The sequence below is a fragment of the Rhopilema esculentum genome, chromosome 20 (assembly GCF_057945365.1).
Source record: "Rhopilema esculentum isolate cy_ngs chromosome 20, ASM5794536v1, whole genome shotgun sequence".
Classification (NCBI taxonomy): domain Eukaryota; kingdom Metazoa; phylum Cnidaria; class Scyphozoa; order Rhizostomeae; family Rhizostomatidae; genus Rhopilema; species Rhopilema esculentum.
The window spans coordinates 16,091,940-16,116,771 of NC_142834.1; the positions used below are offsets into that span (position 1 = coordinate 16,091,940).

The 24,832-nt window shown below is 39.2% G+C and overlaps 2 protein-coding genes across 2 annotated transcripts; one reads left to right on the forward strand and one right to left on the reverse strand.

Annotated features, from left to right (window-relative positions):
- Positions 1 to 3,419: 3,419 nt before the first annotated feature.
- LOC135696177 (uncharacterized) lies at positions 3,420 to 9,755 on the reverse strand. Its single transcript, XM_065215471.2, has 2 exons — positions 4,959 to 9,755; positions 3,420 to 4,444 (listed from the first exon to the last, which is right to left on the reverse strand). The coding sequence occupies exons 1-2, from the start codon at positions 5,347 to 5,349 to the stop codon at positions 3,906 to 3,908; spliced, it is 930 nt and encodes a 309-aa protein (XP_065071543.2). The 5' UTR covers positions 5,350 to 9,755; the 3' UTR covers positions 3,420 to 3,905.
- Positions 9,756 to 15,263: 5,508 nt separating this feature from the next.
- On the forward strand, positions 15,264 to 16,909 carry LOC135692894 (uncharacterized). Its single transcript, XM_089114373.1, has 2 exons — positions 15,264 to 16,542; positions 16,764 to 16,909. The coding sequence occupies exons 1-2, from the start codon at positions 15,264 to 15,266 to the stop codon at positions 16,907 to 16,909; spliced, it is 1,425 nt and encodes a 474-aa protein (XP_088970499.1).
- The last annotated feature ends 7,923 nt before the right edge of the window (positions 16,910 to 24,832 follow it).

Here is a 24,832-nt window from a genome sequence, read left to right on the forward strand (position 1 = left end):
AAGATCAGTTGATGGACACATGGAAAAAGCTCATGAAGGAGCTATCAGATAGCAGTTACCGTGGAGCATTTAGAAAGGGGGGGTATAAAAAAGTGGGGTGGGGGCTAAATACATATAAAAAAGGCTTTACTGGCAGTTTATTACCTAAAATTTAGCATTTCTACAAAAAGTGGGGGAGATTACATGCTCCCTGCTACGCGGTGCCTGGATAAGGATGGATAGTGACTTACGGGAAAGCTTTCTTTTTGTGAATGGGGTTCTTCTTCTAATGCGGTAAGACATCAATTATTTTTCACCTCCCTGGAAATCCCTGAGATGAGACGACGTTTAGAAATGCCTTCGGTCAGAAATCCGATTTTGAAAAGCTTGCTGCGTTGCCAAGATGAGAATTTGTGTCCAGGTTGAAGTTTCCATCTTTGATTTGTCGAATTACTAGTCCATGTTGGCTGGAAGCCTCCGCTGAACATCAATCGCAATGAAAGAAAATAAATATAACGACAACCGAGAATCCGACATGAATCGCCTCTTCCGAGCCTCTATCAAATCGTGCGAATTTTAGTGCGAACGTATAACAATAGCGCCTAATGTTGAAACATAAGCCCTTTCACACGTCACAAAGTGCTTTTTCCAAAAAGAGTTTTGTCGTATTTTTACGGTGATTCTCAACTTTGAGCGTCTATATCTGGAAAACGCGTTAAGCTTTTCGAAAAAAAATTCACGATAGCTTCTTTCTCTCGACTAACTACCTACTAACTAATTTCATCAAAAAGCTCAGAAAATTTTTTTGGGCTGGAGTGGCTCTTCAATATCACGATACAGTTAACGCCTTGACCCATTGAAACGATCGCGAAAACAATAATATCAATATTACATTGATAATGAATAACTTGCAGGGGCGGATTTAGGATTTTTGGTGACTATAGCTCAAATCTTTTGGGATCGGGACCATGCCCTCTTTGCTTGTGGGACACGCCCATTATATGGGCAAATGATATAACCATGTGTGTTTTTAGTTGTTTCGTATTAATAAATATTCCTTCGAACATCCTTTTTCTATTTCCAGGGATGCCAGAGAAGGGGGTGTGGGGGTACAACCGCCCCTGTTGCCCTTTGGCAGAAGAGGCAAGGGTTGTTTTTAATTCCCTTGAAACTGGCCAATTGTAATAATCAGAGAGATTCATATAAAATTCTGAACTTCTCAAAACATGTAAAATAGTTCTATATGCCGAAAGCTTGCCAATGTTGAAGATACCTACAGAACATCGAAATAAAATTGCAGTTACGTATGAATTTGTAGAAGCTGAGAATTATCTTTCAAAAGCCCTTTCACTCAAGTCTGCCCCCCCTCTCGCCGCTTGGTCGTTCCGCCGTCCCTGTCTATTCCCTAGTAGGTCCTTGCCTTTGAAGCTACATTACAGGGGACCGAGGATGTGAAAACGAGCTATAGTCCACTGTTGCTTTACAGGGGACAGAGAGCGGAGAAGTAACGTGGATACTCATATTCTATTGGTTAAAAGGCCATTTTCAAACCTGACTATAGCTTCACTATAGCTCGCGCCAAAGATTATAGTACGGGTTTCATTGTCTTCGATGCCTTTTCTAGAGCAAATCCCCAGACCGACTATAGCTCGGAATATCCACTGTAGCTCAATTCTGGTTGGCTACTGTCAACAAAGAACGAAACTTCTGATTTGTCCAAGTTTTAACATTAGACCATTCTGCGCTCAGTGTTTTATATCTTATCTGGAGAGGCATTGTGATGACACATTGCCAGCATTGCATGTTTGTTAATCGCATTTGATAACCTAAACTGCTGCTTTCAAATGTTGATAGTAAACACTTGTGGGCATAAATACATTTTTAGGGACTGCAAGGAAACTTTGTATTTCGAAAATCAAATACTGAGAATTTGACTATAGCTCGAGCTACAGTTGCTATAGTCTGGATCCGCTCCTGACTTGCAGTTCCGTTTAGGAGATCATAGGCATTTCAGCGAGTTAGGCCGATTAGGCGATACAAGTCAGATACACCTCAATCTGAAATGAAATTATATTGCTACGATACCTGATCTCATTTGAAAAGTGCCAATAGCAATGTTTTTAATAGAAATTCCATATCAGTTGTCACTTCCACTCTGTTCTTTGTTCATAATATCGTCTCTATTGCGCCTTGGCACGACAGTCTGCCCAAGCAGCAGCGCTGGTTGGTGGCACAAACTCAGACGGCTGAAATTTTCAATTTGTTTCGAAATCAGTGCAATAAAACTCCGATTCAGAGTCCCAAACCATTGAAATTATATGTCAGTCAGAAGTAAATTATATGTCAATAATGCAAAATTAGATCCTTTAAAGGCCGTTTTCCACTAGGCGAATTTATTCGCGCGAAGCGAATTTTTCGCGGCGAAAAAAAACGATCGAACGCGTTTTTGTTTTCCACAGAAACTCCAGCGAGTTTTGGTTTTTTGGTGCGAAAAGCTTTTCAAAGATGGCCGCTGTAAATCTCAGGTATCTACTGCTACTGAAAGCTCGATTATTGATAAAAATTTTGCTGCTAAGAAGACGTGAGAGAAGGTTGCAAAAGTACAAGAAAAGGTTTTGGATAAGGAAGATCTATGAAGAACGGGAGCGGAAGGGCGAGTATCATCTTTTGATCAAAGAACTGAGACTACACGATGCTGAATATTTTTTCAAGTGTTTTAGAATGACTCCTACACTGTTTGAAGAGCTCCTGAGTTGGTTTGGCCCGTTTCTTCAGAAAAACGATACGAAAATGAGGAAAGCTATCCAACGAAGTGAAAGATTGTCTGTTTGTTTAAGATACCTGGTGACGGGTGATGCCCAAGTAACGATATCAGCAAGCTTCCGTATGAGTCCCACAGTTGTTGGGAGAATAATCAGTGAGACTTGTGAAGTTGTATGGAAAGTACTCAGCGCAAAAGGCTTCATCAAAAACCCATCAACAGAACTGGAATGGAAATCTATAGCCGAAGAATTTTCAAGATTTTGGAATTTTCCGAATTGCTTGGGAGCCCTTGATGGGAAACATGTGGTCATGCAAGCACCAGCAAAATCAGGATCTTCCTTTTTTAATTACAAAAAAACTTTTAGCATTGCCCTTTTGGCAATTTGCGATGCAAGATATAAGTTCACTCTGGTGGATATAGGAGATAGTGGTCGCCAGAGTGATGGAAGTGTGTATAATTGTAGTAATTTAGGTTATGCTATTGAAAATCATCTATTGCAAATCCCTGGACCTGCAAAGCTGCCCAACTCAGAAAAACGACTTCCATGTGTATTTGTTGCAGACGATGCATTTGGACTCAAAACACATATGATGAAGCCCTTCCCATCACATAATTTGCCACTTGATCAACGTGTCTTTAATTATCGGTTATCAAGGGCAAGGAGGGTGATTGAAAACACTTTCAGGATTGCTGCCAGTAGATTTCGAGTATTGAGAAGACCAATCATTGCCAATGTAAGCAAAGTAATACTTATCACAAAAGCTATTGTTGCACTGCACAATCTACTGATGTTTAAAAATTCATCAACAAACAATCAATATTGCCCAAGAAACTTTGTTGACCATGATGGACCATCAGGGTTTGAGGCTGGTGAATGGAGACAAAACAGAGCTGATTTTGGTAGCCTTTGACCAATTTCTCAAAGTGGTTCGAATAACTACTCTAAAGATGCAGCTTCTGTAAGACATGGATATAAAAACTACTTTACCAACGAGGGCGCAGTTGAATGGCAAAATGAATTGGTTAGTCGAACTGCAAATCCACATGAGTGGTTTCAGGACAGACAATAAAACAATGAAGCAAGTAAGAACAGAACTACAAATGTGTATAGACATCGAAATAAAAATGTTACATAACCATAATAAGTTAACCTTACATAATATTATTCATGTTCAAACTCAAGTTCAAACAACAGTTGGCTGACTTTGATCATAGCTAATCGTTTCTTTTTAACTGAAAAAGATGATATTATTGGAATGATGCTTTTGCAATACAGAGAAACTTCATCCTCATTATCAGTAGTGACAACTGACTTGATTGCATTATTTGTGGATTCCAATTCTTTCAGGATTGCATTATCAAATCTTTCTTGACGATTCTTATACCCTTGACTACCACAAGAGGATGGTGTGTCACTTGCCTTCCTTTTTGTACCACTCAGAACAACTGGCCTTACTGATATCTGAGGGGCTAATGGGCCGTCCAAAACATCTTCAGATTGCAAAGCTGTTTCAGCTTGAATAATGTTGCTTTCTGTGGGCCTGTTTGCTGTTTTTTCATGCAGAAATCTCATTTGTTCAAAGTACTTGCATTTAGGCAATGAACTTGCAGCAGCACCAGACCTAGTCATCCGGTTCCTCTTGTCCAAACATTTTTTCAGGTTGTCCTTTAGATTTTTTAGATGCCTCTGAAGAAATTCCACTACAAAAAAGAAATCAAATAATATTATTTATAAAATTCTAAAAGATATCATCAAACTAAGAATTTTGTCCAGCACAGAAAGTCTCTTAGAATTATTAGATTATTATTATGAGAGTTATCAGTTTGAGGGACAAAAAGAAAACCACAAGCTGTGAAAATCTCTCTCGTGTAAATTATTTTCTCGAACTGTATAAATTTTATTCCTTTTACGATTGGAGTGGTGTCGCTCATCATGTCTGGGCGCAAATTTGTTTGATTAGCAAGGAACATAGGTAAACTTGATATCTCCTTTTAAAATAGCTTTTTGTGAGTATTTGTCATATCTGCAACGCTATTGGAACGATGGGCGACACCACTCCAATCACTTTTGTAGCTTATTATTGTAATATTTGTTTCTCTATGTTAAGTGTAGGTCTTAGGGTTGGAATGCATTTCCTTGCTCCCTAGGCTTTTGTATTGTAATTGATTGTCGTTGTAAATTTTATGAGAATATAAAAAAAAGGTATGAACTCACCGTCCTTGTTGAATAACTGGCCTATTTTTGACCATGCGTTTTGCTTCATGGGCCTAATTTTGTATCCTTCGGAAGCAATATCCCACAAACATCTGTACTTGCGGACTTCTTCCAAAAATAATTCTTTGTCGAATTCAGCTGCAAGTAGTTCTTCGCCATTGTACTGGTCTAGGCCTTGTAGGTTGTTCTCGGGGGTGGTGGTGACAACAGAGACGATCGTCTCTGTCTTCTCAAAACCTGTCTCATCAACGGAGCCTGGCGTGGCAGCATTGTCTTCGTGGTTGTAGAGTTCCTGTTCACTGTTGGTATTTGCTAAACTGGCAAGGTCAGCCACAGTTATGTCTCCATTTGCCATCATTTGTTGTAAGAGATTCAGTGTCATTGCAGCCATGTTTTCTTTCTGCTGCTGTTGTTTTGGCGCGACTTTTGGTCATGGATGTCACATGACAGGCTTCCAGCAATTTAATTGGCTTGCGCCTTTCTTCGCCGCGAAAAAGTTGAATCCATTCGAACTCACTTTTTCGCTGCTGCGAACAGTCACCGCGAATGAGCTCCTGCGCGAGAATTTAAATACGCATGCGTATGCTTGAAAAAAGTCGCTTCGCGCGAATAAATTCGCCTAGTGGAAAACGGCCTTAACACGCACAAAATAAACATTTGTCCGCAGCATTTTCTTAAAGGTTTCTATAGAGAAACACAATACGTGCTGAGATGGTGTCACTTGTGACGTCAAAGATGAAGCCCCACTTCCAGATGAAGCCCGATTTTCGTCTCGAGTCTCAAGTTGTAACGCCTGTATTTCAAAAACGGTAACTGTGATTCTAAAACTTTTTTCGACCCCGGAATCTGCTTGTGACAAACTACCGTTTTAGACCAACAAATTTTTGCGTGTCAGTTCTCCTTTAAGTTCTGTGCAATAACCTGATGTGCCAACAGGTATGGAAGGGACAAGAATATTTTTACAGTTAACACAGGGTTATCATTCATTTTGATGAAAATAGCAAAAAAGTCATGCAAATTGTCATAGAACCACGAAACTTGGTAGAGATACACTCCTTGATACACTGAAAAAGATATGTTGCAGAACCTTTCGAAAAATGCCTTCAAAATGCTACTTTTCGACTAGGTAAACATTTGAAATGAAAAGGTAGTGACCGGGTTGAGGATGTTCCGACACGCTCGAAAAGCTATGCAATAGGTTTTATTACAATACTCGAAAAAAAACTCTTTAATTAATTTTAAAGCAAAATAGTCCACAACAGATTCAATCAGTCCACAGCCTACAGAGAGCCGTAAATGTACAGAAATAGGGATGACTGGCCACCTTTTTCTACCAGAAATCAGCAGACACCAGCTATTTTTGTATTTTTTACATTGGTAACTGCCAAATATTTAAAGGTCGCTTTTAGGACACTAAGTATAGATTAACTCGCTATAAATTCTGACTCGTACATCTTAGTGCAACGGGTCTCAATGTATGTCGTGGATTACAACTCGGCCCCTCCACTGCACATATCATATTGTTTCAAACTCGAATGTTGTGTTTGAAATTTCTAACAAGGACTATAATTTCAAAACAAAACACATATACATGTATGCATATATTTGAAAACAGATCTTCTATGTGAAGTCAAAGAGATCGTACAAGAAAAGAAGAACTCAGGTGACGAGTAACCATTTATATATCTAAAGAACATTCAATTTGAAGAACTCTCGAACGGTTCAAACACTTAATTGATTTATTGTGTTTAGTATTAGTGTAACTGCTTGATCTGCCTTATTCTTCGGAATTTAGAATCGTTATCAATATCTTTATACAGTCCTCTTACGATTTATGATTATATTGGAATCTATTTGAATCTTTGGAAAATATCGAACTCTTTCGGGTATTCTATTCTGCTAGCTAGGTGTGCGTTTCTAGTCGCCTAGCCCGAAATTTGAATCTTATGCAGAAAATTATCTATATGGTCCACCGAGCCGGATTTGTTGTTTATTTGAGAGTATTTGTGGATGAATTATTCGCTTTTCGCTTTGATTGTTGTTGTTTGAGGTTGTTAACGGTTTTGATATAATTCTACCGCTCTGGTATTTCTTTGAAATTAAAACATGTCTGTAGACGGGGAAAGCGCCAGTCCATCCCATGGAATCTCCCCTCCAGCCACCCTTCTCGCCAAAAAGAAAAGAATTAGAGCAGGATATCGTTCGTACACGACAAAATGGAGCTCAGATTGTAAAACTCTTTTGGACGAAGGACCTTTCTCGATTCTAAAAGCCGATCAATTGAAAACTCTTTTGAATGAACGTTTAAGAATCCTTACAAAGGTTAACGAAGAAATTTTCGAACTCTTAGATGAGGAGGCGATCGAAGGGGATGTTCTAGAATGTGAGAAAAACAAGCCCACATTCAATCAATTATTTGTGAACTTGAAAGTAGGCAGGCTTACGAAGTACGAACAACAAGGGCAAGTTTCGAAGAATCACCAGCTAATGTTTTTTCTACTCCCTCATCAGACATTGCCAATTTGCCAAAACTCCATCTTTCACTAGCGGGAAAAACAAGATTACATGCAGTTTTTTGTAATGGACAAGATTTATCTGCTAAATTCCACGTAGTAACCGATAAGAGGCAAAGAAAGGTTATTCTTCGAAAACAAGGACGTTGTTACGTTTGCTTAAAGGCATTGAGTCATGGTAAATAGGCCTTCTCTACAGGGGGTCATTTGGTTTCGGCGTGATCGCTGCTGTTTCATGTGATATTGGCATCCGTTGTTGACAACTTGCTATTGATGGAAACTGTTTTGTCAACCAGTACGAGGTGAGTTCATGTGACCAGTTTAAGGTCAACCAATAGCATCGCAGTCATGAAAATCGTGACTCAGCGGATATTGGCACTTAATCCTTTGATCCATTTTAACATGACTCGATGCTTTTAAAAAAAGGGGATATTTCCAGAGATTGCACGAGGAACATAAACTGTTTTACTTGCAAACAACGCCATCATGCCAGCATTTGTCAAATAGATAATTTCACAACTGGAGTTTCGCGGAGCCAACCAACCGCGTCAACTAATCCCGTACAGTTGCAGGGGAATCATCATCTTTTAACACCTCTTGCTAGCCGTGCTTCGCGTCACAATTTGTCTCAGCAGACCACCTGCAACAAAACAATGACAATGCACATTGACACTAAAACGTCTGTGTTGTTACAAACAGCAAAGGCCTACATTTTAGCGGCTCAAGGCCCCCATGAACCAACCGTTGCTCGTCTAATCTTGGACTCGGGAAGTAAGGGTTCGTATATTTCTGAGCGTTTAAGAAGCTCTCTTTCTCCACCTACCTTTGGGAAAGAAACATTAAACATAGAGGTTTTTGGGGATAATGAAGGCACAGTGCGCACATGCAATGTCGTACAGTTTTGCGTGCGCAGTCCGTACAACAACATTTGTATTCATGTCAACGCGTATGTTGTTCCAATTGTGTGTGCACTAATAAAAAATCAAGCTATCAATTTTGCCACAAGCAACTTTCCACACCTGACGGGCCTTTGGCTTGCTGACTTTCCCGCCGAAAAGGAAGATGAACTGAATTGCGAAATTTTGATTCTAGCAGATGTCTACTCAGGAGTGGCGGCATGGGGGGACAAGGGGGGGGGGCCCGAGCCCCTAGATTTTTGCTAGCCCCCCCGTCGGCAGCCAATCAATTTTTGCTTTCTCAATACCGTCGGCACTTGATGGATGTCACCCGGTTTACATGTTATTTGAATGACATAAATAATCGAGGAGAAAACTGCACTGGCTGGTTTATGGTTTTCTCAATGGCTTTTCTTCGGCAATTTTACTATCATAGTGGCATTATATCCTGTCGCTTCCGTGAAAGCTGTGACTTAATTTCATGGTGCTCCTTCGCATGACCCACAATACCATCGTGCTCCTCTCGGTTGAAATCCCTGTTGCTGCTCATGCGAATGCCGATTCATGCGAAACGTGCAGAGATGCTTGATTTGGATCATGTTTTGGACCGTTTCAATGAAATTTACCCTAAAAACAGCAAAATCACGCTGTCATAAATAAAGTCTTTAATGAATTTTCTTCTTTAGGGATTCTCTTTTCGTTTCAAGACATTATTATTGCCAATGAAAACATTTCGATCATGAGCACATTTTGCGTAATAAATTTTTCAAAAAGCACTTTTTGTCCTTTTTCATCAACTATTTTTCAATAGCATTGTTCACCGCATAGCTTGCGACAAACAAATGGTTTAGAGAAAACCATCGATTAACTTCTTCCAACATAGATAGGAAGAAATATTCAACAATAGGCAATATTTGCGCATTAAGTTTCTTACAAGGCAGAAATTGCCGAGAAAATCTCGTGGACTCCGAAACAGGTTGGAAAGTAGGGGCGGGGAGGGGGCAAGGGAGAATTTTGCACCAACAACAAACGACTTTTGAAAAATGCTCTATTGCTTGCTCTATATGCTTGCCTCCTCCTTGAAAAATGCTCTATATCGGTGCCCCTTCATTGGAGGTGCTGCTCAGGGGCATCGCGACTAGGGGGTTGTCACACCCACCCCAATAGTATCTCAATAGGAAATTTCAGGTAAAATCCGCTCGGTGGAAGAAACGCTTTAGGTATTTCAGAGACCTTCCTGTCATAAAATCAATAAAGGATCAAGCAATCTTAGGTAAAATTGTGCCTCGTGTCCATTTCTCCTAAAGTTTCTCAGTAGAAGCGTCAACTGCAATTCACTATGAGCTCCAGATTCTTCTTAACATTCATAAGGCATACTAAGATGGAGAGAGGGATCTAAATTTGAAAGTAACTGACAACCTGGTATTTTTCAAGACCACGGCGAAATTGTTGTTTTTATATGCTGTAAAAAAGTTTTGCAAAAAGACAATAATTTTCGATAGGATTAGGAGGATTGCTTAAGTGAAATCTGCTTAAAAGAGTGCATTTCCCAGGGAACTAGAAGCATCACAATTCGAAAATTTCCTGCCCCTTCGGCGGCAACCATGGTGCCGCCTCAGGTAGTAACTATATATTTTGCCCGTCTCGATATAGAGATTTGACAAGACTATTAGGAAAGTCGGTTATTATCATACAGAGTTAGATTGACAAAATGTATTGCAGAGGTTTGTGACACCAGCTAAAAAGATTCAGGCAATGATTTTTTAATCAGGTAAATTTGCATTCCACACCCCCCCCCCCCCAACGACGGCCCTGCCTGCTATATGGGGCAAATCGATTTTTTTTTCTCTCGGCAATTTGACACATCCAGCGTCGGCAGTTACGGAGAATATAAGCTTCGGCACCTTGAAGGTTTGTCTCTAGCGCCACCCCTGTGTCTACTGGCACTTTATGTCTGTACATTCGATAAGGGAGGAGAAGAGGCCTATCGCTCTGGAATCAAGCCTTGGCTGGGTGCTGTCTGGCCCAGTAGGAGACTGCCCCTCCCCAGACTCAACTCAAGTAAATTTTGCCGACACACACGTTTTGAAATTGGCATCTGACGTCATGAATGAAGAGCGAGGAATCGAGAAACAAGTTTCCAAGTTTATGGATCTTGAATCCATAGGAAATTTAAATGAAGAAACAAGTTTGTACGAAACATTTCAAGATGAAATACATTTCAAGGATGGAAAATATGAAGTACGGTTGCCATGGAAACAAGAACACCCATTGCTGCCAGACAATCATGCGATCTACTCAAGGCGTCTACAAAGTACAATGGCAAGGCTGAAAGCAGACCCAATGCTGATTGAAGAGTATGATCAGGTCATAAAAGACCAGGAGAAAAGCGTTATTATTGAACGCATTGACCCAAACCAAGAGGCAAATGTAGGCAATGTGACGTAACTTCCACATCATCCAGCTATCAGGAGGGATAAGGAGATCGTCTATGACGCCTCAGCGAAGGACCGAAATGGAACGTCATTGAACAGTTGTCTTTACACAGGACCTTGTCTGCTAATAACAGTTGCAGAAATCATTGCAAGGTTTAGACTTTTTCCTGTTGCAGTGACGGCAGACATCGAAAAAGCCTTTTTGATGATATCGGTTGACCCAACTGATCGAGATGCTTTGAGATTCTTATGGTTTGACGATATCAGATCTGCGTCACCAAGTTGTATTTGGGGTTATAAGCAGTCCATTTCTCTTAAATTTCACCCTCAGAAAGCACATCGAACGTTACGCAAAGACACATCCTGAATTGTCAAATAAGCTCATCCATGGTTTGTATGAAGATGACGTCAACAGCGAAGAATACAACGTTAATGAAGCAATCGAATTCCAGAAATGTTCAACTCGAATGATGAAAGAAGGAGAATTTAATTTCAGAAAAGGGGCCTCAAATTCAACAGAACATATGAACGAAATCTATCCATATGAGGTAAAATCCGATAACTCAAAACAGTCTTGCAGTGAGTGGAGATGATGAGTCTTTTGCAAAGACCACATTAACCGTAAATCAGCAGACTACAAGCAAACAATTGAAAGTGCTTGGTTTCGTAAGGGACAATGACAAAGATGTTTTTACCTTCAGCATCAAAGTACTGCTTGAAACAGCTTCTTAAAGACTAGCTATTAAACGAACTATTCTCAGTTTGATCGTCAAAATGTACGATCCATTGGGTTTAATTTCTCCTGTCATAACTCCTCTTAAAGTCTTTCTTCAAGCTCTCTTCAAGGAAAGCCTTGCGTGGGATGAGCAGCTCACCAACGACTTAGCAGATCGATGGAAAGGTTTGATATCCAACTTACGACGACTACCAGAAATATCAATTCCACGCTATTTCTTTGGAGCAATTCGAGATAAGCCCCAAGAAATCCAGCTTTATGGGTGTTGTGATAGTTCGGAACAAGCGTATGCAGCCGCAATTTATGCAAGAATGACGGTCAATGGACAAACAATTGCCAGTCTGGTGATGTCCAAATCTAGGGTTGCACCTCTATCAAAAATAACGATTCCGCATCTCGAGCTTATGTCAGCCGTTATACTTGCACGCTTGATAAACACTGTTGTAAGCGCTTTGAACCCAATTTCCAGCGTGAAGATTGCAAGATGGTGGACAGATTCCATAACCTCGATGCACTGGATCAAGGGCACTGACAGAGAATGGAAATTATTTGTAGAAAAATGGGTACAAGAAATTCGCAATCATTTTTCATTTTCTCATTTTAAAAATCTTTATACACGAATTCCCTATCAGCTATGATACAAATATAAATAAACTACTTCTATTATAATTACTTCTTTAATATATTTAAAATAAAGATGTTGCTGTTCTTCCTAGGGATACTGTTTTAATTTTGGGAATTTATTAACTTTTTAGAAATCCCTTCAAGTTTCTTTTAAATATGGAAATTTTGGGGCTCGTTCTGACGTTTCTTGGAATCTCATTCCATGTTTTGGCCCCAGAGTGAAAGAAACTTCCCTTTGAGAATTCCAAATTTTGCCTTGGGATGTCAATATCAAGCTGATTCCTTTTCGAATACCTGGATATCTCTGATCTAGTAATAAATTTGCCTTTAAGGCTGTCAGGGCAAAGACCGTTCATGATTTTGTACCCGTCCTTAAAGTTAGCATTTTCAATTAATGTTTGAGCCCTGTCTTGAAGACGCTGAAGATATTCAAGCTTTGTAGCGGACAGACTTCCCCATAATTCATCACCGTATCTTAGATGGCTCTCGAAAAGTGCCCTGTAAACCGTATGTTTTTAAGTTTCCTCAACGGGGACAGGGGCGGATCCAGCGAAAATACTGAGTGGAGCAAAACGTGAGGGGGTTCGGGGAGCCCCCGAAAAAAATTTATGACCACGCCCTTTATATTCTCTGAAAACGACTTTAATTTCATGCGAATCTCAGATAAAATTTCTAACTGGCACAAACTTTTAAATAAAGCTAGTAGCAATTTAGAGGTTATTAAAATTTTGTTAAAATAACTGCTTGAAACTGTACTTTAGTTGACGGAATTCTTTCTCAACCGAAACATGCAACTAACTCGGAATTTTAAAAAAATAAACTAAACTGAATCTTTTATCTTTTCACGGCAGTAAAATTTCATGACGTATAAATGACAAGTCACGAAAGAATGGAATTTCACACTAAACGTTTTTGTTGTATTAGCCGATTACTAAAGCGACATGTGCCCTTTAATCAAATTGATGCCTTTGAAAGTTTCCTTTGCGGTGGTTTTTCGCGGAAATAGCAGTTTGTTCGTCGGTAGAAGTGTCATTCTTATCAGTTTCAAAAACTCGTCTATGTAATCGTAATACTAAAAAATGCTAATGGTCCGAATTCAATCAACACATGCTGCATTTGTGAATAGATTTCTCTTAGATGAAGGAAGACAAACGCCAGTTTGAAAGACAATTTATGGAGTATTGAAATCGATTATATCATATCAGTCATTAGCGACCCACCCAAATTAGCAACGTTTGATACAAATTCCTTTCTCTTCGTATATTCAAAGAAAATCATAATATTAAAATTACATAAAACTCCTGAGTTCAGAGCAGAGCTCCGTGCTTGAGACAAACACTCTTGATCGAGGGGCAAATCAACAATTGAAACGCTAGGTAATCTGTTAAATAACATGACTTGCTTACAGGCCTAAATGAACCCCTATCTCATTGGGTTTATAAACGTTCACAACGATATCATCAAAAAGAGGGCTCCTTTAAACGACATACATTATTAACATTAGTAAACATACCTGTTTTGCCGTCTCTCTTTCAAAAAACTCAAATCCTTGTCGTCAGTTTTTTTTCGAAGCGCCGTTACACACAGAACGTTACGAAAGCTCAAATTCGAGAGAGTGCGCTCCAACTTGCTCCCGATAACGGATTCAAACCAATCGCAGAGCTGGATTTTGCTCCAGTTGCTCAGTAGTTTGATTGGCTAACCAGCACTTCCTGCAGCAAATTTTCATCAACTGGAGCGAAATCCAGTGGTCTGATTGGTTTATTTGACCATCACGTATTTCATATGGAGCAAAATTGTGAACATCTCCTCCACAGTCAACACATTAGCAACTCAGACGACAAAATGTAGTCTCGACAAAAAGCATCGCTCAAAATCATTTACGTATGGCTATGCTGCAGTAGCGCCACAATCAAGCAACTATCATACATCTGCAAACAACACTACACAGAGGCGAAATCAAAGAAATGCTAGAAATGTTGTCCCAGGTGAGCAATCCTACGTTGAAGCTGTACTTGAAAGATTTCCAAATGCAACCGCTTTCACTGCTGACCCTCGGGAATGGCAAAGTAACAAAGAATTTCAAACCAATGATGACCCTAGAGGACCTCGCAAAACAAAGGTTGCAATTGTTGGTGACTCGATGCTGCGAGGGATAAGGAGACAAGATATTAACAGAGAAGTGAAACGAAAAAACACCTATGTCAAGACGTTTCCTGGTGCTACGGTGGGACATATGAAATGGCATGTCATACCATCACCGGACATGAACCCTGACCAATTAATACTTATGTGTGAAACAAACAATCTCCAAAATGACAACCCAAACCAAGTTGCAAAAGAGATCATTGAGCTGGCCATCAACACAAAAAAGTTGCTGTATCGAGCATTGTACGGAGAACAGACAGTTTGGGTTTGGATGAGAAGAGAATGAATGTCAAACAATATTAGAACAGGAACTACCAAAGCATGACATCGATTTTATTATCAATGGCAATATAGAAGACGAAAACTTAGATCGTTGGGGACTTCACTTAAATTATACCGGTAAAAACCTCCTCACAGGTAATTTTATAACCTTTTTATCAAAACCCTGACTAAATAGTTTAGAAGTTTTCAAAGAAGATCGTAGCAGCGCTATTAGACAAACTCTCGAAAGCAAGCCCTTATCCTCTGTAAATAGTTTAGCAGGGTCTGATTCTTCCAATTCAACTTCCAGCAAAGTTTCATCAGCAGAAAATTCATCAGGACCGAGTAACGAGTCTGACTGTAACGATATCGATGAGGTTTTTAGTCTAAGGGCTGAATGTGCCGGGAACTTGCTCATAGGTTTTTCAAACATAAACAGTCTTAGAAATAAAATCACTGATCTCAGAATGATCGCTGAAAGATGTCTACCTGATGTATTACTCATAAAAGAAACAAAGTTAAACTCAGATTTTAAAACGGAATCGTTTCTCATTAATAATTACAAAAGTCCAACACGCCTGGATAGGTCTTAATTTGAAGGAGGTCTAATGTAATACTCAAGGAAAGGCATTATCTGCAATAGGGTGCCCAATTTTGAAGTCTCGTCTCTTGAACTATTGTGTTCTGAACTCATGGTTGCAAAAAAGAAATGGATAATTTATAGTATTTACCGCCCACCAAATGCTAATATAGAAACATTTTTCTCAGATCTGTCCACGTCTTTAAATCGTGCACTGGATCGGTACGACAACATAATTGTAATGGGCGATATCAATATTGATACTAATAATGAAAAAGATCCCGGTTTCGTCAAATTAGCTTCTTTTTGTGATGTGTTCGGTCTATCCAATTTAATGACGTCGAAAACTTGCTTCACTAAGAATCACAGCTCATCAATTGATGTTATTCTGACAAATCGACCAAGGTCCTTCCAGAAAACCTCTGTTTTCGAAACAGGTCTAAGTGACTATCATAGTCTTGTTGCTACCACTATGAAAGCAACTGTTCCTAGGTTAAAACCGAAACAAATAAAGTATCGCAGCTACAAAAAGTTTGTCCAAGAGAATTTCTTGAGCGATGTAAAGCACGCCCAATTTGAATGCGACGGGACTAGCCCGGATAAATCCTACGACCATCTGACAAACACTTTCCGGAAAATAGTGGACAAACACGCTCCAATCAAGAAGTTTCTAAGGGGAAACAATGCACCCTTTATGAACCCGGAGCTGAAAAAAGCGATGTACACACGTGCTAGGCTTAAACGAAGATTAAATAAACACCCTTCAAAGCAAAATGAAGTAGCTTTCAAGAAGCAGCGAAATCATTGTGTTGCTCTCCGTAAAAAGGCCATAAAGAATCACTTCAAGAGAGTTACAAGCAATGGCCTCATGTCCAATAAAGCTTTCTGGGATCGGGTAAAACCTTTTCTCTCAAATAAGGGTGTTCTAGCTGGTACCGATATTTCCCTGATTAAAGATGGCAAAATAGTCACTGATGACCATGATTTAGGTGAGATTTTTAATGATTACTACATAAATATTGTCGAGAATACTTCTGGTAAGAAGCCTTCCAGTATCGCCAATGCGAATTCGATTGGCGATGATCGCGAAATTTTAAGGTTAATTCTTGACAAATACAAGGATCATCCAAGCATTCTAGCTATAGTTCAAGACCCTGAGCAAACTTTTCAATCGTTTTCTTTCAATGAGGTTACTGCTAGTGAGGTATGGCTCCAACTGAAAATGCTCGATGGCAGTAAGTCAACAGGTGTTGACCCAATTCCACCGAAACTTGTTTCTCTCGCTAGCGATGATTTGACTGTGCCTCTTACTAAAGCCATCAATTGCAGCATTCGAAATTTCATATTTCCCCAGAATGCAAAAACTGCTGCAGTTTGCCCCTTAGACAAAGGTGAGCCCGTTCGTACTGTGGAGAGAAATTATCGTCCAGTCAGTATACTCAACACTTTTTCCAAAATCTTTGAAAAAATTCTAAAGGAACAGCTCAGTCCTTTCTTGATAAGACTCTTTCAATTTTTATTGCATCTTATAGAACAGCTTACAGTACACAGCATGTTTTGATTAAACTTGTAGAAGAATGGAAATCTAAGCTTGACAACAATTTTATTGTAGGGTCCGTTTTGATGGACCTGTCAAAAGCTTTTGATTGCGTCCCGCATGATTTGATTATAGCTAAACTTCATGCATATGGTTTTGAAGAAAATGCCCTGGTTGTTGTCTATTCCTATCTTAAACACGGGAGCAGAGTGTCCGAATAAATAACGTCTACAGTTCCTTCCAAGAAATTGTATCAGGAGTCCCACAGGGATCCGTTCTAGGTCCAATTCTTTTCAATTTCTCCATAAATGACCTCTTCTCTTTTATAAAGCAAGCAACCATGTACAATTATGCTGATGGCAACACGCTTGCTTTCTTTTCCAAATCCTTGCCAGATCTCGTCAGGGTTTTGGAAAATGAAGCCAACAGCGCTTTGTCATGGCTCAAACGAAGTGAAATGATTGCAAACCCGAACAAATTCCACGCACTTTTTGTTAAAAAGGACCAGACAAATACTTCTGGCATAAATCTTAACTTTCAAGGACATTCTATCAAATCTGAAGAGACTGTCAAACTCCTAGGTGTAACACTAAATTTCAAACTGAACTTTGACCCACATATATCAAACCTTTGTAAAAAAGCTGCGGCACAACTGAACGTTCTTAAGCGACTCAAGTCATTTATTGGTTACGCTGAAAAAGAAGTTCTGGTTCAAAGTTTCGTATACTCGAATTTTAACTATTGTCCTTTAGTTTGGTATTTTTCATCTTCAAAATCACTTCAGAAAATTGAAAGGATACAGGAACGCGCGCTAAGATTTTTGTACAATGATCATAAAAGTTCCTATGATGATCTTCTTACTAGGTCAAAAAAGTGTACAATGCAAGTTGCTCGTCAGAGAACCCTCTGTATCGAAATATTCAAGACAATTAGAAATTTGAATCCACCTTTTATGCATAGCATTTTTAGTTCAAGAACATTAAAACATCCTTCTCGGAATCCTAATAACTTAAATCATTTTCAACCAAACCAAGTAACTTTCGGTTCCAAGAGCCTTAAAGCCATAGGACCTCAGATCTGGAACTGTCTGCCAAATGAACTAAAATCAGCTGACAATCTTAACAGCTTCAAACGTATAATAAAGCGATGGGTTGGTCCTAGCTGCAAATGCAATGTTTGTAAATATAATGATATCAATATCCTCTAATATTTGACCATTCATATCCAAGTTGCTTCATATATTTAGCTTATGTATGTACGTATTTATTTCCTTAGTTATATCCTCTTCTTTTGTTATGCAGTAGATTCGATTTAGATTAGTTGTATCGAATTAAAATAAGGTTACAAAAAAAACGTATAGGATGGAAAGGAGGGACCCAAGGCACGAACCCTTGGGAAGACCGCACTGAACCTTCTTTCGTTGTGAATTGGAACCATTGATTTGGCAGTATTGTATCCTATCAGTTAGGTATGATGTAAACCACTTAGCCAAAAGCTACATGCTTTGTCCCGAATCTCCAACTACATGGATGATAGAAAAGTAAAACAGACCACGCACGTCTTCATTTTATCACAAATTAGCTACTGCCCTTTAATTTGGATGTTTTGTGATCGACAGATGAACAACAGAATAAACAGAATTCATGAAAAGTCTTTGCTTCTTGCCTATGATGACTATGAATCAAGCCTTCAATCTCTTCTTGAAAAAGACAGCTCGACGTCTATCCATGACAGAAATCTGCAATTGCTTCTTACAGAAATATATAAAACTTTACATAATCTCAACCCAAGTTTCATGAAAGAAATCTTTACTGAAAGAAATACATGCTATAATCTAAGAAACATATCCCGAATATCGCTATCAAAACCAAAATCAAATTGTTATGGTATAGAAAGTACAACCTTTATGGGATCCAAGCTCTGGCAAGAGCTTACAAATGACATTAGAAACATCTTCTAGCCTCGCAATATTTAAGAAAAAGATTACAACTTGGAAAGATAAAAAATGCAACTGCAGGCTATGCAAACCTTACGTTGCGCAGATTGGATTCTTGAAATAGTCATCGAATAATTGTATATTTTTATCTAATGAGTCATTCTTTGCATTTTGTACATTTCCTATATCATTTTATCCATTCATTGTAATTAATTTAAGATTTGTAAATGTAGTATAAATAGTAGGCTTTATTTTGCTGTTATATTAGCTAAAAAATTTTGCTTCACCTACTGTAAATAATTCTATAATAATAACAATAATAATAATAATGAGGGGTTCCTCCTATCCCATACTTTGATAACTTAGAGAGCAGAATTTTGTGATCCACAGTGTCAAATGCCTTCTTTAGATCAAGGAAGATGCTAATATTTATTTTTCGTTTATCGGCATTTGAGAACCATGAGTCAGTAACATTGAGTAATGGGGTCAACGTGTTGTGCAGCTTTCGAAATGCGCACTGACATTTGGAGAGCATGCTTTTTTCCCTCAGAAAGGTGGAGACTTGATCATGTGCGATTTTCTCGATTAGCTTGGAGAATACCGAGAGTATGGATATTGGCCGGTAGTTGTTCTAATCACTTTTCGATCCGGTCTTAAAGACTGATGGTACCCTGGCTACTTTCCATATGTTCGGAAAAACGCCGCTTTCAAAAAATTAAAAAAAAAACTCAAAAACATTTCATTCACAGCAATAATTAACTACTACATTTCTATTTTATACTTGAACCACAAATAACAATAATTTTTTCAAAAAAGAAAAACTACAAACAGTAGATAGTTCAAAGTTTGGTATGTTTGCTGTCGGACATATGAAAAGAACTTACAAGGAGCTATCTAGGTCATATGCCCGATTGGACGTTTATAGGTGTAGGTGTTCGATTTCAAAAGAAGAATGTGAATGAAAAATAAAAATAAAAATAAGGGGAATTTCAAGAAAGGAATTGAAAATAGCTGCTAATGGCTCAGATAAAATATCAGCAGCGTCTTTCACTAGTTTTAATGGGATCTTATTATGCCCTACAGCTTTAGAGCTTATTTATCTCGTTTTCAATGAGTTCAGGATCAACCCTTTGAAATTCACAACTAGTTTCAACCGGCAGTCCCTTGCTGGGTAGGTACTTCAGTGGGTCATCGCAATATTTGGTTTCAATATTTTCGGCTAGTTTAGGGCCTATGGAGATAAAGTGCCTGTTAAAGGCCTCTGCAATTTCATCAGGCTTCTCAACACGTTGACCTTCATGGATAATTGACAAAGGAGGACTATGATTTGAATGTTTGTCTAATACCTTGTTTATTATTTTCCACATTCCATTCGGATTATTTGAATTGTCATATACCATGTTACTGTAGTAAGAAACAGCAGCTTTTTTGAGTTGAGAAGTTACTCTGTTTCGAAGCTGCTTATATCTTGGCCATAGCGCTGGATCTCTCTTAGCCCGTCTCTTATTACGGTCTCTTTCGCACCTCAAATTCTTGATGCTTGGAGAAATCCATGGTACATGTGCATGCCCCGTCTTAGCGGTCCTTTTTTCAACGGGGCATGCACATCCAAAACAGTGAGAAAGAGATCGTAGAAATTGCTAGCTATCTTATAAGGGTCATCCGATCTACATGACATAGCCATCTCCCAGTCAATACTACGCAAGTCATTAAGGAGTCACGGTCATAATTTTTCAAACTGCGTAACTCTTTCCTAAATTTCACGTCATTGACATGAACTCTAGCGTTTAATTTTCTAATACCGTATGTCATATAGTGGTCTGTAATACCGATTTTTACGACCGATACATTACAGAGGTTGTCGGGTCTGTTTGAAGAAAGGTGATCTATTGATGATTTAGTGACTCTAGTTTCACCTGTAGAGCTGATGGTCGTGGATACCCTTGTAAAATTCTTAATGAGTTGCTCAAACTGATAGCCCGAGTAAATCAATTTTAGTTTTCTCGTGTTACTGTCTTTTGGTTTTTTTGTAGTCACAATTGGCATCTCCTATTAAGATCATTTCTTTGCCCTCTGTATCTAATCTTTTTATGGGCCTAGAAAGAGCATCAAAAGTAGGACTTAAGCCTGCGGTACCAACACAAGACTAGAAAACTCCTAGCTTGTTTTGGGGTGATCTCGATCCCAACAATTTCAAGGTTAGGGTCCACTATATCATCCCTTCGATGTTGGGAAAGGGTGTTTTTGACATAAATAGCTACGCCACCCCCTGAAATGTCCCTGTCATATCTGTGTATTTCAAAGCTTTCAATAGAGACTTCCTGGTCATGAATGTCTCTATGCAATCTAGCTTCGTTAAGACCGAGTATATCTAGTTGATATCCATTCGATAGTCGCTCTACTTCTATTCTATGCTTTTGTAGAGACACTATGTTAAGCTGTGATATCTTTAAACCCTTTCTTTGCTTGTTGCTTATGTTTGGCGTTTTATTAATAATTCCCATATGCCCCTAGCAATATCTTACGTATTTACTAAAATTTGATGCAAGCATTTTGACCCCACCATCATTTACATGGAGTTCATCAGAAGAGATATTTCCATACCTTAAATAACTATTATCAATAAAGTCCAGTCCGCTGAGGAGTAGCTTCTCTTCCAAGATCTTGTTAGTTGCTAGTACTTTGGAATTTAGTTCGAGGTCATTAGTCCTTTTTAAAATACTGGAGAAGGCGACCTGCATCTTTGGAAATCTTGATTTAATCACGCGAAGCGTTGACACAATTTCATCTGCTAATTCGTCTGGGTTCGTTTGTTTTCTGATGTTACATGTGCCAGCATTGACTATGGTAACATTGGTATCATTTAAATGTGGACGTTTCTCATGTGAGCAATTCTGGCCCCTGGCTTTGCCTCCACGCGCACTGAATGACGGTCTTTCGAAAGTTTTTCACCACTAATTTTCCTCAGTTGAGAATCTTCAATGATCTTAACTTTCATCATCTCGGGTTGGTTTGTTTGGTCTTTGTTTGCTGTAGGCTCTGGGGGCAACTGTGTTGTCATAAAGTGAACCTTCATTATTATTATTATTATGAGTAATATGCTGAACCTTGCTTTGGTTGCCCTGTGCAACAATTGTTTTGTTATGCTTTGTTATATTAATAAGGGTGTTATGGAATTTTAGTGGAGTTGTGTTTTGGGATTCGAATATGAAAGTAAACGAAGTGTCTTCTATATGAATTGGCCTACGGAATTAAGAGAATATAACATTGGCGACGAGGATAAAACCATAATAACATAGCATATGTTATGAAGGATGGCTTTCAGTCTAAATCTACACCCACTTCCTGAATTTGATCCAGATATTGAAGTTGGTGCTAGTCTTTCTACGAGATGGCGACAATGGCTTCGTGATTTCGACACATATATTCTTGCCAGTGGTATAAGAGATCTTGGACGCAAACGAGCCATTTTACTTCATCAAGCAGGTTCCCGAGTTCGCGAAATTTTCAGCCAGATTCCTGATACAGGCGCTGCCGCTGATTATGAACTGGCTCGTGATAAACTCACTGCATATTTCGAGCCTCAAACAAACCGTCGGTATGAAGTGTACAAGTTTCGCCAAACTCGCCAGGAACAAGGGGAGACCTTAGATCATTTTCACACACGGCTCCGACATCTTTCTGTCAATTGTACCTTTACGGATACCGACTTCGAAATCGAGGAACAAATAATTGTTGGAGGCATTTCTAACAAAATTAGAAGAAAAGCGTTACGTGACCCAGACTATTCGCTAAAAGATATGTTACTTGATGGCAGAAGGGATGAAATGAGCGAATTCCAAGCGAAGGAAATTGAGTCAAAAGAAGACATGCAACAATACACTCATCGGTTTACGGCTTCAAACAAGGCAGGTAAACAAAAATTGACTGTACCCCCGAAATGTGGAAGCTGTGGTGGTGCACGACACCCAAAGGATCAATGCCCAGCGTATGGCAAAACATGCCATAAATGTGCAAAATCGAATCATTTTGCAGCTGTATGTCGGAGTGCAGCTCAGGACAAGAGACCGAAATCCGGTAGGCCAAACAAACCTCAACGTTTCTCAGTCAAGCCATTGAATTATTCGACACAGTCTAGCGACGATGAATACGTTTACACAATACAACAGAAATCCACAGGGTGTCCTACAACAACAATTTCTATTGCGGGAAAGCCAATATCAATAATGATTGATACCGGCGCCTCCATCAACGTGTTGGACAACACAGCCTTTCAACAATTAGAGGGAATTGAATTACGTCCAACCAAGGTCAAGGCATTTGCCTTCAGTTCAAAACAGCCCGTCTGTTTCAAAGGAAAATTTGAAGCTCTTGTCGAAACAAAGCAAAAATATTGTGTCTCAACATTCTACGTTGTGAGCAGCAAAGATTCAGGATGTCTGCTATCCATGGCTACCGCACAGGAGTTAGGACTTATCAGCTTGAATCTAAGTGCAATTAAGCCCGTTGATGTAACAGATGAGAAACTTTCAACTTTGCTGGATAAATATCGTGATGTATTCAAAGGTTTAGGAAAACTCAGAGACACTGAAGTGCAGCTCAACATTAATCAAGAGGTTATACCAAAGGCTCAACCCCCAAGGAGAATCCCATTTCACATTCGTCAGAAAGTACAGGACGCTGTGAAGGAGCTTCAAAGACAGGATATCATAGAGCCAGTACCTGAAAATCAGCCAACACCATGGGTCTCACCCATCGTTGCTGTTCCGAAGAAAGATGGTTCAGTGCGAATTTGTGTGGACATGAGGATGGCTAACCAAGCCATAGACAGGGTTAGATATCCTATACCCACAGTGAATGATATAAGCCTAGAGCTTAATGGTTCGAAGTACTTCACAAAGCTGGACCTTTCACAAGCGTATCACCAACTACCTCTTGCAGAGGAATCGAGGTATATCACAACATTTTCCACACATTGCGGTTTATATCGTTACAAAAGATTAGCATATGGAATTAATGCTAGCGCTGAAATCTTCCAACACTCGCTTCAGCAAAATCTTCAGGGCATCAAGGGTGTGCAGAACATAGCAGATGACATAATTATTTTCGGTGTCAACAAGGAAGAGCATGACATCGCCCTTGAGAAATGTTTGCGACGTCTACAAGAAAAGGGATTCACGTTAAATGCGAACAAATGCAAATTCTTGCAACCCACATTAGACTTCTTTGGACAGATATTCTCCGAAAAAGGGACTCGCCCAGATCCAAAAAGAATTCAGGATTTGCAAAACGCTTCAATTCCCAAAAATGCAAGTGAAGTGAGAAGTTTGTTGGGAATGGCTAATTATAGCTCCAAATACATCCCAAATTATTCAACAATTACAGCTCCATTGAGAGATCTTATCAAGAAGAACTCGATCTTTTCGTGGAAAAAGGAACATCACAATGCGTTTGAACAGGTAAAACGAGCGCTTACCTCTTCACCAGTTATGGGATACTTTGATATAAACAAATCTACTAGTCTGACAGTTGATGCCAGTCCTGTAGGCATTTCAGCCATCTTATCGCAAAGCTCAAAAGAAAAAAAGGACCATCAAGTAATTGCATATGCTAGTAGGTCCTTAACAGATGTGGAAAGTCGTTATTCCCAGACGGAAAAGGAAGCTTTGAGCATAGTATGGGGCATTGAACATTTCCATTTGTTTTTATATGGTCAACCTTTCACACTTGTCACAGACCATAAGCCTCTAGAGATCATATACGGATCGCCAAGCTCTAAGACATCAGCCAGGATAGAAAGATGGGTTTTACGCTTGCAGCCATATCAGTTTACAATTAAATATAAACCTGGCAAAGAGAACGCTGCGGACTACCTATCTCGCCATCCATCTGCTAAAACATCAAAAGAAACAGAGTTCACTGAGGAATACATAAAGTTCGTAACTTCTAATGCAGTTCCTAAGACAATGAGTCTGCATGAGATTGGTAAAGAAACCAATAGCGACAAAGAACTCCAGAAACTTCGCGCCGCTATTCGCTCAGGTGCGTGGGAATCGGTCGATTTGTCATATCGAGCAATCAAAGAAGAACTTTCGATCGGTGCTCAGAATATTATTCTTAGAGGCTCAAGAATAGTCATTCCTCTATCTTTACGCCAAAAGGCAATTGACATCGCGCATGAAAGTCATCAGGGACTGTCCAAAACAAA